This window comes from Zootoca vivipara, chromosome 2 (genome assembly GCF_963506605.1).
Source record: "Zootoca vivipara chromosome 2, rZooViv1.1, whole genome shotgun sequence".
Lineage (NCBI taxonomy): Eukaryota > Metazoa > Chordata > Lepidosauria > Squamata > Lacertidae > Zootoca > Zootoca vivipara.
In genome coordinates this window covers 12,347,454-12,363,671 of record NC_083277.1, presented here as the reverse complement: position 1 = coordinate 12,363,671, position 16,218 = coordinate 12,347,454, and the positions used below count along the sequence as shown (strand labels likewise).

General features: G+C 48.0%; 2 protein-coding genes across 3 annotated transcripts in view; one reads left to right on the top strand and one right to left on the bottom strand.

Moving 5' to 3' along the window:
• The window catches only part of LOC118081028 (carnitine O-acetyltransferase), a 40,924-nt gene extending 31,933 nt beyond the window's left edge, over positions 1-8,991 (top strand). Inside the window, exons 10-14 of the mRNA XM_035107123.2 lie at positions 1,359-1,481; positions 1,835-1,970; positions 2,930-2,992; positions 4,458-4,595; positions 6,136-8,991. Coding sequence (XP_034963014.1) covers positions 1,359-1,481; positions 1,835-1,970; positions 2,930-2,992; positions 4,458-4,595; positions 6,136-6,363 — 688 coding nt within the window. The 3' untranslated portion in view covers positions 6,364-8,991. The remainder of the gene's footprint in view (positions 1-1,358; positions 1,482-1,834; positions 1,971-2,929; positions 2,993-4,457; positions 4,596-6,135) is intronic.
• Positions 8,759-15,062, bottom strand: TMSB15C (thymosin beta 15C). Of its 2 annotated transcripts, none has more exons than XM_035107121.1 (3): positions 14,931-15,062; positions 12,063-12,197; positions 8,759-9,201 (listed from the first exon to the last, which is right to left on the bottom strand). In XM_035107121.1, the coding sequence occupies exons 2-3, from the start codon at positions 12,160-12,162 to the stop codon at positions 9,164-9,166; spliced, it is 138 nt and encodes a 45-aa protein (XP_034963012.1). In that variant the 5' UTR covers positions 12,163-12,197; positions 14,931-15,062; the 3' UTR covers positions 8,759-9,163. The 2 variants fall into 2 exon arrangements, with proteins under 2 accessions (XP_034963012.1, XP_034963013.1); XM_035107122.2 differs by having other exon boundaries at positions 14,921-15,014.
• Positions 15,063-16,218: the final 1,156 nt, after the last annotated feature.

Here is a 16,218-nt window from a genome sequence, read left to right as displayed (position 1 = left end):
CGCTGTACAATGTGTTCCTCTGTTTCCTACCCACCACCTCCATTTGCATATGAAAGGCAGGGCATGGGAAGCTGCAATTTACCCGGGATGTGCCTCTTAGGAACACAGGAAGCAGCCCTCTTCCACGAGAACTGAAGAATCCACGGCTGGATTAGGCCAAAGGCCTATCTAGTCTGCCATCCTGTTTTCAAAGGGGCCAAACAAATGCCCGTGGGAAGCCCACGAGCAGGAGCTGAGCGCAACAGTGCTCTCCCCTCCTGCGGTTTCCAGTATTCAGAAGGTGGTTTATCATAGCCTAAGACCTCTGGGTGGGACGCGGGTGGCGCTGTGGTCCAAACCATGGAGCCTAGGGCTTGCCGATCAGAAGGTCGGCGGTTCGAATCCCTGCGACGGGGTGAGCTCCCGTTGCTCAGTCCCAGCTCCTGCCAACCTAGCAGTTCGAAAGCACATCAAAGTGCAAGTACCTTCCGGCGGGAAGGTAAACAGCGTTTCCGTGCGCTGCTCTGGTTCACCAGAAGCGGCTTTGTCATGCTGGCCACATGACCTGGAAGCTGTACGCCAGCTCCCTCGGCCAGTAAAATGAGATGAGCACCATAACCCCACAGTCGTCCGCGACTGGACCTAACAGTCAGGGGTCCCTTTACCTTTAAGACCTCTGGGTATAGGGTGGTATATAAATTAAGTTAAAAAAAAATAAAAATAAAATAAAATCATGGATAGCCTTACCCTCCATGAATGTGTCTAATCCTTTTTCCAAGCCATCCAAGTTGGCCATCGCTGCCTTTCGTGGGAGCGGCTACCATCGTTTAACCATGTGCTGTGTGAAAAAAGTATTTCCTCCCCCCCCCCCCCCGTGTCCCAAATCTTCCCACATTCAGCTTCCTCGGATGTCTCCGAGTTCTAATGTTATGAGAAAGAGGCAAGAAACATCTTCCTATTGACACCTCCCCCGCTTACTTGGCTTCCCCCACCCCCAACTCATCGTTTTGGATCATTCCCATGTCCGATTGTTGTCCATCTAGTCCACCAGCATTGTGTTGTTGTCTGGATAGCAGTGACTCTCAGGGTCTTGGGCTGCTATAGGCAAAACCTGGTCCCAAAGGGATCAGAGCTTTGACGTTTTGTACCAGAAACCCTTTCAGAAACAGCACAACTGACTCAAAATTCTAGCGGTGGAATTTTGCACTGGCTGAAGATTCTACCATTTAAGCTGGCCTTGGAAGATGATTGGATAAGGTATATAGTGGGATTCTAGCATAGCAAGGGGATGTGTGGTCAGGTAGGCAGGTTGCAAGCTGCAGCTGAGGGCTGTTGGCTGTTGGCTAATCAGTCTGCCTCCCTTTTCTCTCTTATCACAGTCTCATCACCGACCTGCACATCAGCTGTTTCACTTACTGCGGGTTTGGCAAGGAGCTTCTCAAACGCCTTAGGCTGAGCCCAGACTCCGTCCTGCAGGTGGCACTGCAGCTAGCCTATTACAGGTGAGGTGACTGCCTTGACAGGTAGAATTGTAGAGTTGGAAAGGGACCCTGAGGTTCATCTAGTACCAACTAGCTGTCTCAAACGGGGATCGATCCTGCAACCATGCCATGATCAGCACCACGCTCAGACCGACTTGAGCTATACAGGAATGATTCTGACTTTAGGGAATGTTACATGGAAGGTGCTGTCCTGTTTGTCCAGAAAGAGGTGCAAGTTGGCATCAGACCATTTAAGGCTAAACAGAAGAATGTTCTTTTGTATTATGTGGAATTGCTCATCTGAGGAAGGGCAGGTTGTGGGCATTGCGCGGGAGGGGCCGTGTGTTTGTGTTTGACTGCTGTGCCTTCCTTAGGGCACATGGGGAGCTGTGCGCAACCGCCGAGTCGGCCTCTCTCCGTCGCTTCCACCGTGGCCGGACGGAGACCATTCGCTCCACTACCTCTGCCGCACTGGCCTTTGTCCGAGCTATGGCTGACGACGACTGTCAGGTACCCAGCCCCTGCTTCCCAAGGAGGCTCGAAAGGACAAGAGTGGACCGCAGTAACTTTGGATATGATGAATTGTGGCTGGAGTGTTGAACCAGGACCTGGGAGACTAGGCCACATTCACACCATGCATTTCAAGCACTCACACCATGCAATTCAAGACATCATCAATGGCCATGGCTTCCGGCCCTCTCAGAGAGAGAACCAGCGGGAAGTGTAGTTTGCTAAGGGTGCTGAGAGTTGTTAGGAGATCCCTCTTCCCCTCTCACAGAGCTACAATTCCCAGAGTTCCCTGCAAAGAGGGGTGGATTGTCAGGCGATTCCACTGCCTTGAATTTGGGGAGCGGGGGTGGCTTGGAAAGAGGCTGTTCTCTGTGGCAGACCCTAAGTTGTGGAATCCCCCCAGAGGTGCACCTGACACCTTCATTATGTAATATTAATTAATTAATAATATCATTTGTACCCTGTCCACTCTAGGCAGCCTCGCAACAAAATGTAGAAACACAGTAAAAACCATACGCACTTTTGCAAAAGACGCCCTTCCTCACCCCTGACCTTTGACATCCGAGGCACATATATATTTAGGTCCCAGTCAGTTCTCTTGACTACAATTTATTTTTTGAATTGTATTTTTTTTTATTGTTGCAAGCCACCCTGCGACTTCATGGTGAAGGGCGGATAAGAAATCTAATGCATTGGATGGTATATTCAACTAACTTTTACGCAGAGTAGACGTATTCAAATGAATGGACCCAACTTAGTTATGTTCATTAATTTCAGGGAGCGTCTGTTCTGAGTATAACCTAGTAATGAATAATGGTAATAATGTCAATAGGCAAATACCACCTATTGTTGTTGTTGTTATTATTATTATTATTATTATTTATTATTATTTGTGTGAGAGAGACTTGGAACTTCCTGTCCTCCATCTGTGATCCATTTCCTCCTCTTCTGCACACTAGGCTCCGGAAAGATTGTCTTTGCTGAAGAAAGCAGCCGAGGTCCACAGCACCCTCACAGAGCAGGTAACAAAATCCCATGTACAGGAGTCGCTTGGTTGTATAAAGAATAGACACAGGAAGCACCTTTTACAGCTCACTTTGAATGACTAATTTCCCCTCTCTACCTTTTTTTCTGACCCTTTCCTTCTCTTTGTGCGACTTGTATTTTTATTTAGCTTGCAATCCCGTTGCCTTGCATGCTCTCTCTTTCTCTCTCTAATTGATGCGAGTGGCAGTGGGATACACAAATCGTCTGAAAAGTGAGATTTTAAAAATGTAACCAGCAAACAAGGGACTCTGTGAGGAGTTCTGCAGGACTTGTGTCTTCCTGTTGGTAGCGAATGGGAAGCTCATTATCGGAAATTCTGCTACAAGACAAAATGGCAGCAGGATTCTTTCTTTAAAAACACATAAAGCGTGTTTCTTGTTGGGAGCTAATCTGACGCTGAGTGAAAGAAGCCGAATTTTGTGTGTGTTAAAAAAGAAAAGAAAACCTTGTTACGTGTAGGCCTGAGCCCTGAGGTGACAATTAGGGCGTAATTAGATGAAACAGTAAATCTTTGACTGGATCCCTTCTTACAGTATTTGAAAAGAACAAAAAGGTTTGGTGGGTAGGAGCTAGGGGGGGGAAGGAATTTAGACCAGCTCCACAGGACTACAGGAAGTGCGTTTAAATTATTTTGCCTGTGCTGTTTCTCTGATTTGGTTTCTTCTCCACACCCTTTCCAAAAGATTGTAGGTTGTGAATCCCCAACTGTGACATCTTAGATATATTTAAAGCTCCTCTGAGCCCCTGTGATGACATGGTGGTGGTTTCAGGAGAAGCTATTTTTAAGGGGGGGGGCGGCTCTTGTTCTGAAACAAACAGCACAATAGTAGCCCGTGGTGACAGAGCACAAGTATTGCAACACCAAGGAAAGTGTGGAGGAAAACCATGGTTTTCCTTGTTCTGAGTCCAGGCCATAGGTGCCAACTCCCAGATTGAAAACTCCGGGATCGGTGGCGGCGCAGCACCGGAAGTCGCGCTGCGGCCATTTTGGAACTGGGCAGAGCAGCACCGGAAGTTGCTTCCACGCATGCCCTGCCCATTTCCAAAATGGCCGCAGTGCCAGAAATTGCTTCTGCGCATGTCCAGAGACTCCAGACATGCGCAGAAGGAGCCTCCCCGGGCCGATAAGAATCCAGGGGATTTATGGGGGTATCCGGGCTGCCAGCGGGAAACGGCTGGAAAAACGGGGGTTTCCCGGGGAATACGGGAGACTTTGCACCTATGGTCCGGGTTCCTTTTTTAAGAAAACAAGAGCCCACAGGTATCAAGCTATAGAAATATAACTGTACACCATTGAATTGGATAAGCAGGCTCACCCTTTCTTCTCTAGCTGCTTCCGGAATGCATGCAAGCTTTGGGGGGTGCCTTGGAACAGCGGCGTCACGAAGTCTGCTTCCCATTGAGCACTGGGAAATCTTCTGTCCTCTGATTCTCTTGCAGGCTCTGGCTGGGCAAGGCATCGACCGCCATTTGCTGGGAATGAAGCTGGAGGCCATTGCTGATGGCTTCCGGGTGCCGGAGCTTTTCATGGATACATCCCACGCCGTGGCATCTTACTGGAAACTCTCCACGGGACAGGTAGAGCCTGCTAGGCCTCCACATTCCTGTGTAGCTCGAGCTCAGAGTCCTTTACATCTTCCGTTCATCCTCTTTGAGTCCCTAATTATATGTCCCAATGACATTTATTTATAAAATACCTGTGTACAGCAATTTCCTTAAAAAAAAAGTGGTATATATTCACCATTGCTCAACAGTCCAGTGTTCCCCAAACTTGGGTCACCAGCCGTTTTTGGACTACAGTTCCCATCATCCCTGACCACTAGCTAGGGATGATGGGAGTTGTAGTCCAAAAACAGCTGGAGGCCGAAGTTTGGGAAACACTGCTCTACACTGACTGGCAGTGGCCCTCCAAAGTTTCAAACTGGGCTCTGTCCCAACCCTACCCAGAGATGCTAAGGATTGAACCTGGGACCTTTAGCATGAAAAATATGTGTCGTACCACATATTTCAAGCGCCTCCTCACACGTGAACCTCCTTGGTTGCCAGGGCCTTCTGGAAAAATTCTTCTCTGGGTTTCATTCTTAGAATCTGTGGGTGTGCCGAGCAGGGCCTTGTCAGTGGTGGCACCATGATTGTGGGATGCTCTTCCCCAGGAAGCCTGACAAGCAACATCCCTTTGAAAAAAAACAAACCACCCCAATTCTTATTACAATTTAGTCATACCTTTTCCTTATGGAGCTCGAGGCAACATTCTCTTCCCTTCCTCCCCTTCTTCTAACCAAGATTGTGAAGAAGGTCCAGTTGAGAGGAAGTGGTCAAACATCACCTAGTTAGCTTCATGGCTGAGTGAGAATTTGAATCTGGTGCTCCTCCTACACAAGATTTTTCCTGCACCAAGTGAAAAAAAAACATGCTTGTTCCACCAGACAGACTTCTGAATCGGTGTGTTGCTGTTGAGGCTGGTGCTTACTAGTGAAGACCTTTGTTTATTGGTTTTACTTCCTTTGTGGTTTGTGGAATATTGTTAATCAGTCAATAACCTTTATTAGGCACGACAAGTTCAGGAGCTTCAGACCAAAATTATGGATAAAACATTCACGTTATAGACTTCATGAAATGAAATACATATTAATTAAATTAATATTTTAGAACGATATATCAATTTTCAATTAGCATCCCCTGGTCCTCTCCACAGTGGCCCAATCTCTCTGCATAAACCGAGCACAAAAACTCAGCCACCACTAAAGTAACTCCATCATTATTATCCGACAGTAACCCCTGAATAGTTGGCAATGCCGCGATCGATGCATCCACCTGCAAGGCACCCAGCAATCGCCTTCTCGCATTAATACCGTAATTGTAGGAAAAGAAAATGTGGTCCAATGTATCTGGTTCATTCTTCCCACATTTACATAAACGTTCGGCTTTTGGGAGAGCTAGATATCTTCCTTCTGTCTCCATAGAGGGGAACACGTTGAATCTAGCCAACATGAAGAGCCTGTGGAATATTGTTGTTTATGTCATTCTTAATGTGGAAAAACAGACAGTACTTTAAAGAGAAAGAAGTAACAAGGGGTGGTGATGACCTGCTGATCACATTTTATTTTTCCTCCCTCAGGTAGCTGCCCGCACGGATTGTGTGATGTGCTACGGGCCTCTAGTCCCCGACGGCTATGCTGTCTGCTACAACCCCCTGCCTACCCATGTTAACTTTGCTGTCACTGCCTTCAATTGTTGCCAGGAGACCAATGCTGAGCACCTGGCTGGGAGCATCCAGAAGGCCCTGGATGATGTGGGAGCTTTGCTGGGGAACCGGGGAGTTGGGAGCGATCAAAGGCAACCTTGAGAAGACACTCCTCACCTTGGGACCCGAGAGAAGATCCTCTCTGCCTCAAAGCAACACTTACCACCCATAATTCCAAACACCTCAGGCCAAAAATCTGTGCTCTACCACCCCTTTGTGCCAAAGCTTATTATCCTCTAGCCCAGGCATCTCCAAACTGCGGCCCTCCAGATGTTTTGGCCTACAACTCCCATGATCCCTAGCTAACAGGACCAGTGATCGGAGAAGATGGGAATTGTAGTCCAAAACAACTGGAGGGCCGAAGTTTGGGGATGCCTGCTCTAGCCTCCAGATGCTTTTGGCCTACAACTCCCATGATTCCCTAGCTAACAGGACCAGTGGTCAGGGAATCATGGGAATTGTAGTCCGAAACATCTGGAGGGCCGAAGTTTGGGGATGCCTGCTCTAGCCTTTCCTTAGCCAGAACGCCCTTTGTAACACTCCGGGAGGGGCAGCTTTCTTTTTTTCTACACAGTCTTAATTCGAAGCCAAATCTAATTTATTTCCACGTGGAATAATGAAATAAATGGTTCTTTCAGGAAAATGCTTGTCTTTCATGTTTGGGGAGGAGCGAAAGAGAACATGGCGGACACACATGCATGGTTGAAGAAACGGATCAACTGTCTTTAGGCTCATAGGGCAAGTCCCTCCTCTAACGGGAACACGGCCCGGGATTTCTCAAAGGCAAGCAAGTCATGTAAACACATTTTGTATCTCCGTCTTCTCGAAACGTAACAGAGCATGTTGTGGTTTCTCCAGCTGCCGTGCCGACAGTACGGTAATTCTTCACAGCTTCTTAACGGGCAGTTTTCTTCAAGCAAGTTCTTGTGCCACCTCTCTTTAGCAAGAATTAACCAGAAAGTTTCACAAAGGTGGTGTAACTCTTGAGCAACCCCCAATTCCCCTCCTCAGAGCTCAAATTTCTAGAGTGGTTTAATACTAAAGTCTCTTCAGGGAACTGTATCTGCGGGAGGGCAATAGGGGGTCTCCTAGCCATTTTCAGCGCCCTTAGCAAACCCAAGGCTGTTTAATGTGCTAGGACTCTTTTAAAAAGGGTTAGTGCAGATGTGGGCTACGTGTCATAAGTGGATTATAGGATTACAGGGACGCGGGTGGCACTGTGGTCTGAACCACTGAGCCTCTTGGGCTTGGCAATCAGAAGGTCGGCGGTTCGAATCCCCGTGACGGAGCGAGCTCCTGTTGCTCTGTCCCAGCTCCTGCCGACCTAGCAGTTCGAAAGCACACCAATGCAAGTAGATAAATAGGTAATGCTGCAGCGGGAAGATAAATGGCATTTCTGTGTGCCCTGGTTTCCGTCATGCTGGCTCCCTCGGCCTGAAAGTGCCAACCTAGCAGTTCGAAAGCACACCAATGCAAGTAGATAAATAGGTACTGTTGCAGCGGGAAGATAAATGGCATTTCTGTGCGCCCTGGTTTCCGTCATGGTGTCATGCTGGCTCCCTCGGCTTGAAAGTGAGATGAGCGCTGCAACCCCCCCCCCCGAGTCGCCTTTGACTGGACTTAACCATCCAAGGGTCCTTTACCTTTTATTTTTTAAAAAACCTTAGTGTTATACTTTTATCTTAAGAATGTGGACAAACGTGTCCCAAGTATTCTGTTTCCAGCCGTTTTGCTGTCTTACTGCAACTTCACACAACACAGCAAAAGGCGGATTTCTGCATTTCCAAAGCAAGTCAAAAATAGGTATTTTTTGCACATTTGGATAGTTTCTCTCCCCACGCACCCCTTGCATATTTAAATTGTCCTTAAGGTGATGTAAGGCATGACACATATTCTGTGGTGGTAGCCAATTCACACACGACGTCAACCTGTGAGGATGCACTCATTCAGGAATGAACATGCATGTGTAAAAACAGATCAGTGTACAGTGATCAAGTGTAATTTGTTTATTTCCTGCCTTTTCGCCTGATGGGACACAAATGTGAAGCAGCCCCCCGTTGTCCTTCCAAATTTTACAAGCGGTGCATAGTCGGCCTGTAATTTAAATGCAAAAACCTGCCATTGCTGTAACATGAAGCATTGCAATGAAAGAATTAAGTGGATGGTGACATCTCCCTTCAAAATTACAGGAAGGGCTTCGTATGCCAGCTTCAATGATTCCTTCATTTGGTTTTTATTTACAGTATAAACAGGACTCTGTTTTCGCACCCAATCTCTCACACACACACACACAAACACACACCACTTTTAATTCTTCTCTAAGATGTGGAGGGAAAAGGAAAACCGGGACATTCTGGGATCAAATGAGAAACTGAGATGGCTTCTGTAATTCCAGGACTGTCCCTGGAAAACCGGGAGACTTTTGAGGGTATGCAGTCCACAAGGGAGGAAGCAACAACAGGTCTCCGCAGTTCTGACAAAGACGCAAAAGACAACCTTGAAGGAGTTCGTGTTTGTTTATTTTTCATAGGTATTTCCCCATTTCATTTCTAGCAAAAACAAATCAAGGAAAGCTGCTGAAAGAGGTTTGAGGAAGTGACACTTTGAAGAGCTCGGCTGGTGGAGCTGCTGCGTGTGGGAAGAGGAAGGAGGGGGATTTGCGGGTGGGCCCTGTGAGCCCCAGAACTCTTTTCATTCTTGGCATCCTTTGCCCCACCCCTTTGGCAGCCCCCAAACAGGAAGTAATGGGGAGGGGGCAGGTCTTCAAGGCCCCCTGAAGCAGCTAGAGAGGAGGCTGCATTGCTCAACATACACAACAGACATCATTGTATTACAAAAACCCCTCGCTTAATTAAAAAAAAGGGAGGAAGGACGTGGATGTTTCCATGCGGAGAGGCCTTCTCTATGAGCACTTCGCAGACTCCTTCTCCTGTTCGATGGCTGAAAGAGAAGGAGGAACTATTAGTGCTCTGGCAAGTGTTAAACATTACCCAGGAGTGTTTTGCGACTGGCATGGGTCCAATTGCGAGCACGTGGAGATCCATGTGGGGGATCTCTAGATGGCAGGTTAGCTAGCGACAGGATGGCCCCTCCATCATGCAGAAGGGCATATTTATTGCAGTTATACCCCACCTTTTTCTCCAAGCAGTTCATGGTTCACCCCCATTCTCAGTTAATCCCTACAACGACCCTGTGAGGTAGGTTAAGAGGCTGTGAGCTTCATGACTGAGTGGGGACTTGAATCCTGATCTCCCACTAATTAATCACTATACCACACTGGCTTCCTAGAGTACTTCTGCTATGGAGCAGCTTTGTAAATTAAGTAGATGAATAAATAGGGGGAAAGTAAAATCGAGAAATTGAGACTTAAGAGACTTAAGATACCTGAAGTATCTTCCTTGAAGCTTGAATTTGTTTTACTGTGGATTTTTTTTTAATTCCATGTTTTAATGAGTTGTCAACAGCTTGGCGATATTTTCTTTGAATTATAAAGCAGTAGGGAAATGAAATGGAAAATAATAATAATAAACAGTGGGTGGGGGGAAATGGCACCTAGACATTGGGGCAACTGTAATCTAGATTTAAGGTGTCATTTGCTTATACAGTGGTACCTCGCAAGACGAATGCCCTGTAAGATGAATTTTTCGCAAGACGAATGAGTCTTGCGATCTGATGGTGACTCTCAAGACGCATTCGTTTTGCGAAAAATTCGTCTTGCGAATCGCGGTTTCCCATAGGAATGCATTGAAATTTAATTAATGTGTTCCTATGGGCAAAAAAAGAAATTTAAATGCATTCCTATGGGAAACCGCGGTTCGCAAGATGAATTTTTCACAAAACGAATTGACTCGTGGAACGAATTAAATTCGTCTTGCGAGGCACCACTGTATAAACGATTAACTTATATACCCGTGTTTCTAACATTGATATGAATGTACTGCTTATAGGCGTAGACTTTGGAAAATTATACTGACATTTGATACAAGTTTATAGCATATAGGACCCAGGTGGCGCTGTGGGTTAAACCACAGAGTCTAGGGCAGGCATCCCCAAACTGTGGCCCTCCAGATGTTTTGGCCTACAACTCCCATGATCCCTAGCTAACAGGACCAGTGGTCAGGGATGATGGGAATTGTAGTCTAAAACATCTGGAGGGCCGAAGTCTGGGGATGCCTGGTCTAGGGCTTGCTGATCTGAAGGTTGGCGGTTCAAATCCCTGCAACGGGGTGAGCTCCCGTTGCTCAGTCATCCCAGCTCCTGCCCACCTAGCAGTTCGAAAGCACATCAAAGTGCAAGTAGATAAATAGGGACCGCTACAGCGGGAAGGTAAACAGCGTTTCCGTGCGCTGCTCTGGTTCGCCAGAAGCAGCTTTGTCATGCTGGCCACATGACCTGGAAGCTGTCTGCGGACAAACACCGGCTCCCTCGGCCTATAGAGTGAGATAAGCGCCGCAACCCCAGAGTCGGACACGACTGGACCTGACGGTCAGGGGCCCCTTTACCTACATAGCATATAATAGGTTAATAATAATCATGTATGTATTGCGACAATATATAATAATGTATTGAAATGTAACCGATTCTACGCATTGGATTATACTATACTTATTGTATTTTTTTGTACTCCCTCCCATTTCTTTTTTCTTTCATCACTTAATTCGAATAACTGAAATTCTTTTTTAAAAATACTACTAATGATAAAAAGTGGAGGCATGGAGGCCTCACTCAGCCAGCCAGCCGAGTGCAAAAACTCTTTCAGGTCGGGCCCTGAGATGCCCAGACATGCTCAGCTCCTCCTCAGCAGCCAGATTCCTGTCGGATGATGTCGATTATGTCGACAGAAAGCAGCAGCAGCCCCTCTGCCGCCACAGGATACTCCTCCTTACTCACCAGGAACCAGAAGTAGAGGAAAGAGGAATCCAGTTTTATCCGGAGCGCCAATCCCAGGGGTGGGGCCGCTGAATGCAGAACAAGCCCAGCCAGGGGTCAGGAAGTCAAGACTCTCAAGCAGCACCAGTCTGCCCTGGGCTTTCCCAGCAGCACCAAACTTTGCTCAGACCCTGTTCAGTATTGTCTACACTGACTGGCAGCCGTGGCTCTCTGTGGTTTCAACTAATAACTAAAGAAGTTAGTTATTAGTCCGTGATTGAAGCTTACGTAGAAAATTGTAAACTTGTGTTGGACTAATAGTTCGAATGATTCAGTTTTTCCAAATAGTCTCTTATGGATAGATTTATTTCTTGACGTTTATATGCCAGGTGAAGTTAGTGCGCCAGGATAAGGCCCTGCTTCGAAAATCCTTCTTCAGCAAATAGTCTTAAAGTCAACGTGTACTGGTAAGCTTAGAGCAGGCACCCCCAAACTGCGGCCCTCCAGATGTTTTGGCCTACAACTCCCATGATCCCTAGCTAACAGGACCAGTGGTCGGGGAAGATGGGAACTGTAGTCCAAAACATCTGGAGGGCTGAAGTTTGGGGATGCCTGACTTAGAGCTACCAGAAAGTTTACTTTTGTGGCCAGAGTTCTTGCCTTTCTACAGTTTTCTCTGTGGTTTCAGGCAGGGACCTCTCTTGCCCACCCCCCACCCCCAGAGATGCCAGTGAACTCTGCAGGCAACAAGCTACATGGGCCCTTGCTTGAAGCTGCAACCAGTTGCCCCGCCAGCCAATGGGTCAAGTTTGCCCTCCCCAAGTTGCAAAGCTTCTTCTGCAAACTGATTGGTTTCCCTCCAGCCACAAGGAAAAAGAAACTGAGTCCCAGTTACGCCCGCAGGGAACGCTCTGCCCCGGGGAAACACTTACTCTCCTGGGAAGGAAGTGTGTTCTTCTCCTCCGTGTTGGTTTTCTTGAGCTTCTTCTTATCAAACTTCTCCACTTCGGAGAGGTCGGGTTTGTCACACATCTTGGCCACAGGGAAGCGAGAAAACAACTCGAGAACTGCAAGAAAGCACAAAGACTTCTGTTAAGCGGGGTGGGGTGGGGGAGAGAGGCAGCACCCAAACAGCAGAGAGAAAGGCACTCTACACACACCCCTAGAAACTAGGCTTTATTCCACCCAGGTCAGAGACTTGGGTTTGGCACCCAACACATTTGTTCTTAAAGGGCATAAAACGTCCAAAATAATTTGAAATCATACAATTGCAGAGTTGGAGGGGACCCCAAGAGTCATCTAGTTCAACTCCTCGCAGTGCACAAATCTCAACTACAGTGGCACCTTGGGTTACTAACGCTTCAGGTTACAGACGCTTCAGGTTACAGACGCTTCAGGTTACAGACTCCGCTAACCCAGAAATAGTACCTCGGGTTATGAACTTTGCTTCAGCGTGAGAACAGAAATCGCGCTCCGGCGGCGCGGTGGCAGCAGGAGGCCCCATTAGCTAAAGTGGTGCCTCAGGTTAAGAACAGTTTCAGGTTAAGAACGGACCTCCAGAACGAATTAAGTTCTTAACCAGAGGCACCCCTGTAGATCGTACAGGACAGATGACCATCCAACCTCTGCTTAGAAACCTCCAAGGAAGGAGAGTCCAAGGGAGTCCGTTCCACTGTCAAACAGCTCTTGCTCAGCAATATCAAAAGCAACACAATGGCCAGAAACAATTACAATGTGAAATACTTTATGGAAGAATTCAAAACATAAAGATTAACAAACTAAAGTCTCTGGAAGTACTGAAAATCTCTGAAGTACTTTTGATATTTCGTGTTGCTTTTGATATTGCTGAAGCGGCGCTTGCTGTCAGAAAGTTCTTCCTCGACTGCTTCGAGCCCTACCCTCCAGAGCAGGAGAAAACATGCTTGTTCCCTCTTCCACATGACAGCCCTTAAGATATTTGAAGATGGATGCCCTATCTCCCCATCTTCCCCCAGGCTAAACAAACTGCTCCTTCAACTTGATCATCTTGGTTGCCCTCCTCTGCACATGTTCCAGCTTGTCAATATCCTTAAATTGTGGCGCCCAGAACTGGACACAGTATTCCAAGTGCGGTCTGACCAAGGCAGAATAGAATAGTACTATTGCTTGAACTGGACACCATACTCCTGTTGACGCAGCCTAGAATAGCATTCGCTTTTTTTGCTGCTGCATCACAGGTTAAGCTTGTGGTCCACTAAAACCCTAGATCCTTTTCATGTGTACTGTAAGGTGTGTCCCCAATCTTATATTGGCGCAGCTGATTATTTGCCAGCCACATGCTTTTCCCACCCCCACCCCTGCTCAGTGTGCAGCTGGCCCACAAAGCCCCTATATTGAATAGCCTTGTGCCCTTGTTGCTCCCGCTGCCAGCGGGAGCCTTGCATGAAATGTTTTTTATTTGATGTTTTTCATTCAAAAGGAATCCCAAAGTGGCTTACAAATAAGCACCATGATAAAATGTAATAGAACATATGTGATTAACAAATTGATACAGCATTCACAATCTATAAAGCAATATTAGAATCAATTAAGACTAAGTACGGTTATGCCAATACACACACTCTCCATGCCCCTATGACTCATATTTCATTCTATTGAGCTCGATAAAATACACATAAACTCAATGCCCTGCCAATGTAGCAACTCCCTTTTGAAGGAGGGGCAGCACAGGTGAAATCAAACACCCTCGAAGGCAAACAGTGTCTCTCCCCTTCAGGTTTTTTCCACTGGAAACAGCTCTCTTTTTCCTGCTCTGGAGGGTAGGGCTCGAACCAAGGGCTTCAAGTGACAAGAAAGGAGATTCCGACTAAACATCAGAACTTTCTGACAGTAAGAGCCATTTGCTAGTGGAACAGACTCTCTGGGAGGTTTTAAAGCAGAGTTGTGTGGCCACCTGTCATGGATGCTTCAGTTCAGATTCCTGCATTGCAGGGGGTTGGACTACGGACCCTCAGGGTCCCTTTCCAACCCTATGATTCTGTGAAGGCTCCTAGGTCTGGAGGGTGGGGCAGGGCAGGTGGAAAAAGCCATTATGTACTGTGCAACACAATATCTCTCCCCTCACTATTGACATAATTAAGTCATCAGTCATACTAATAATACAAGCGTTATCAGGCTGGAAGAAACATACAGTACTGGAGAGATTTTTTTAAAACAAAAACAAAACCCTATTGTTCAAGGTGCATGTTGTTCGAAAGTTCTGCAGCGTTCCTCCTCCCTAGCTGCTCCCGTTGCCCGACGGCTGAAGCAAGTCAGTCTGGTCGTCTGAACGCAAGCTCGGATTTCGCTTCCTCCAAACAGCAGCACAATTGCTCGATGGCCCCAAACCATCGTTTACCGCGATGTGAACCGGGCCACAGGGTCCCAACCCAAACTGCGAATCAGGCATGCACCACCAAATGCACCGAATTCGGCATGCACCGAATTTGCCGGACACACCCACAGATCCTGCACCTCGCAGTAGGAATTTTGTCTACAACACAAGGGAAATGCTTAATTCCCCCCCCCCGCGTACATCCACGTCAACGTCGGCCAAGCATTTCGAAAGCATGTGCATCATGCCCCCCCTCCCTCGCCATAACGCGCCCGCCCCAAGGGTCTCACCCAGCGCCACGCCCAGGGAGATCAAAGCAAGGAGCGCCCCCTCCCCGGGCTTTGCAACCTCCCGCCACGCGCCCCTCGACGGCACAGCCCAACAGCCCCCCCCCCCCGACACAAAGCTCCGGCCACCGCCCCTCTTTCTCTCCGCTACCTTCAACTACCTCCAACCCTCGAACTGATGATCCGCACCGCGCTCTCCGAAGGCAACGTGTCCGGGGCGGCCTTTTAAAGCTGGCGTCGAGCCGCGCGGCACGCCGGGAAGTGTAGTCCCCTCGCCTCTCTGGGCTGCGGCGACCGCGGCGGAGAAAACTACGCGCCCCAGGGCTGGACGGGGCGGGCCCGCTTCCCCGCCCGCTCCTCGGGAGGGCATGCCCGAGCTGGTAGAGGCAGCACGTGGCCGGGAAGTGGGGCCGATAAGGCAGGTGGGGTTTTTTCCTTGATTGCCCAACCCTAGTGTGGAAAGGGGACACCAGGAGTCGTCTAGCCCAACCCCCCAGCAAGGCAGGAATCTCAAAGCATCCAATGATGAGACACCTTCCCTCGGAAGTCTTTCGCGCTCTTGGTCCAGCATCGAGGATGCAGCGGCAGCTGCGATGTGGCGCCCCTCTGTCGCCTCCCCCCCCCCACAATGTGCTAGCAGGAAATCACCCCCGACGGCTCAATGCGCGCTGTCGTGCATGGTGCCCCCAGGTAACAGAATGGTGACGACACCCCTCCTCCTGCCCGGGGGAAAGTCGTCTTTGCCCAGACACGGGAACTGTTGCAGGCAGCCCCCGATGCGTGTCCTCTGACTGATCCCTCTCCGCCGCCATGGGTTCAAATGGATTGTCATCTGATCGAAATGACAGCACGGCTGAGCTTTCTCGTAACCTTTCTTGGTTCCTCAACCCTGCCACACTTACTCGAAAGTAAGTGACCACTGAGTAAACAGGACATGTCTGTTTGTGCCGTTAGCACTCCACGTGCATTGATTCGTTATTGCAGTACAGTAATTCTTACAACAGCCTTGCGAGGCCGGCCTGTCTCGATGGCTGGCGCTCTTCCTAAAAACGCCTGTCCTATGTCTGCTGGCCAACGGACTGATTAATTTTTAGGGCGGGATAGATGGGTGAGTTTTGAAATTGTTACAAGGGGCCCATTTCTGACTGCCAGGTGTTAATTGCGTGCTTTTGCAACCGGTGCTTTGAGCGCCAACCAGTGGTGGAATGTGGGAGCTCCGAAGCCAGGACTTCGATTATTATTTTCCATATCAGCATAATGAATTCACATTTTGAATTGAGTTTAGTTACAGGTATAACTAAATAAAATAATAATGACTAGTCATGACCAGCTTCAGGTAATTAATCGAAGAGTTCTTTCTACTGAATCTGTTTAATTCATGCCATTAGCCAGTACAGAGAGACAGCTCACTTAAAAAAAGCAAAGTTTACTACTTTATACATAACGATT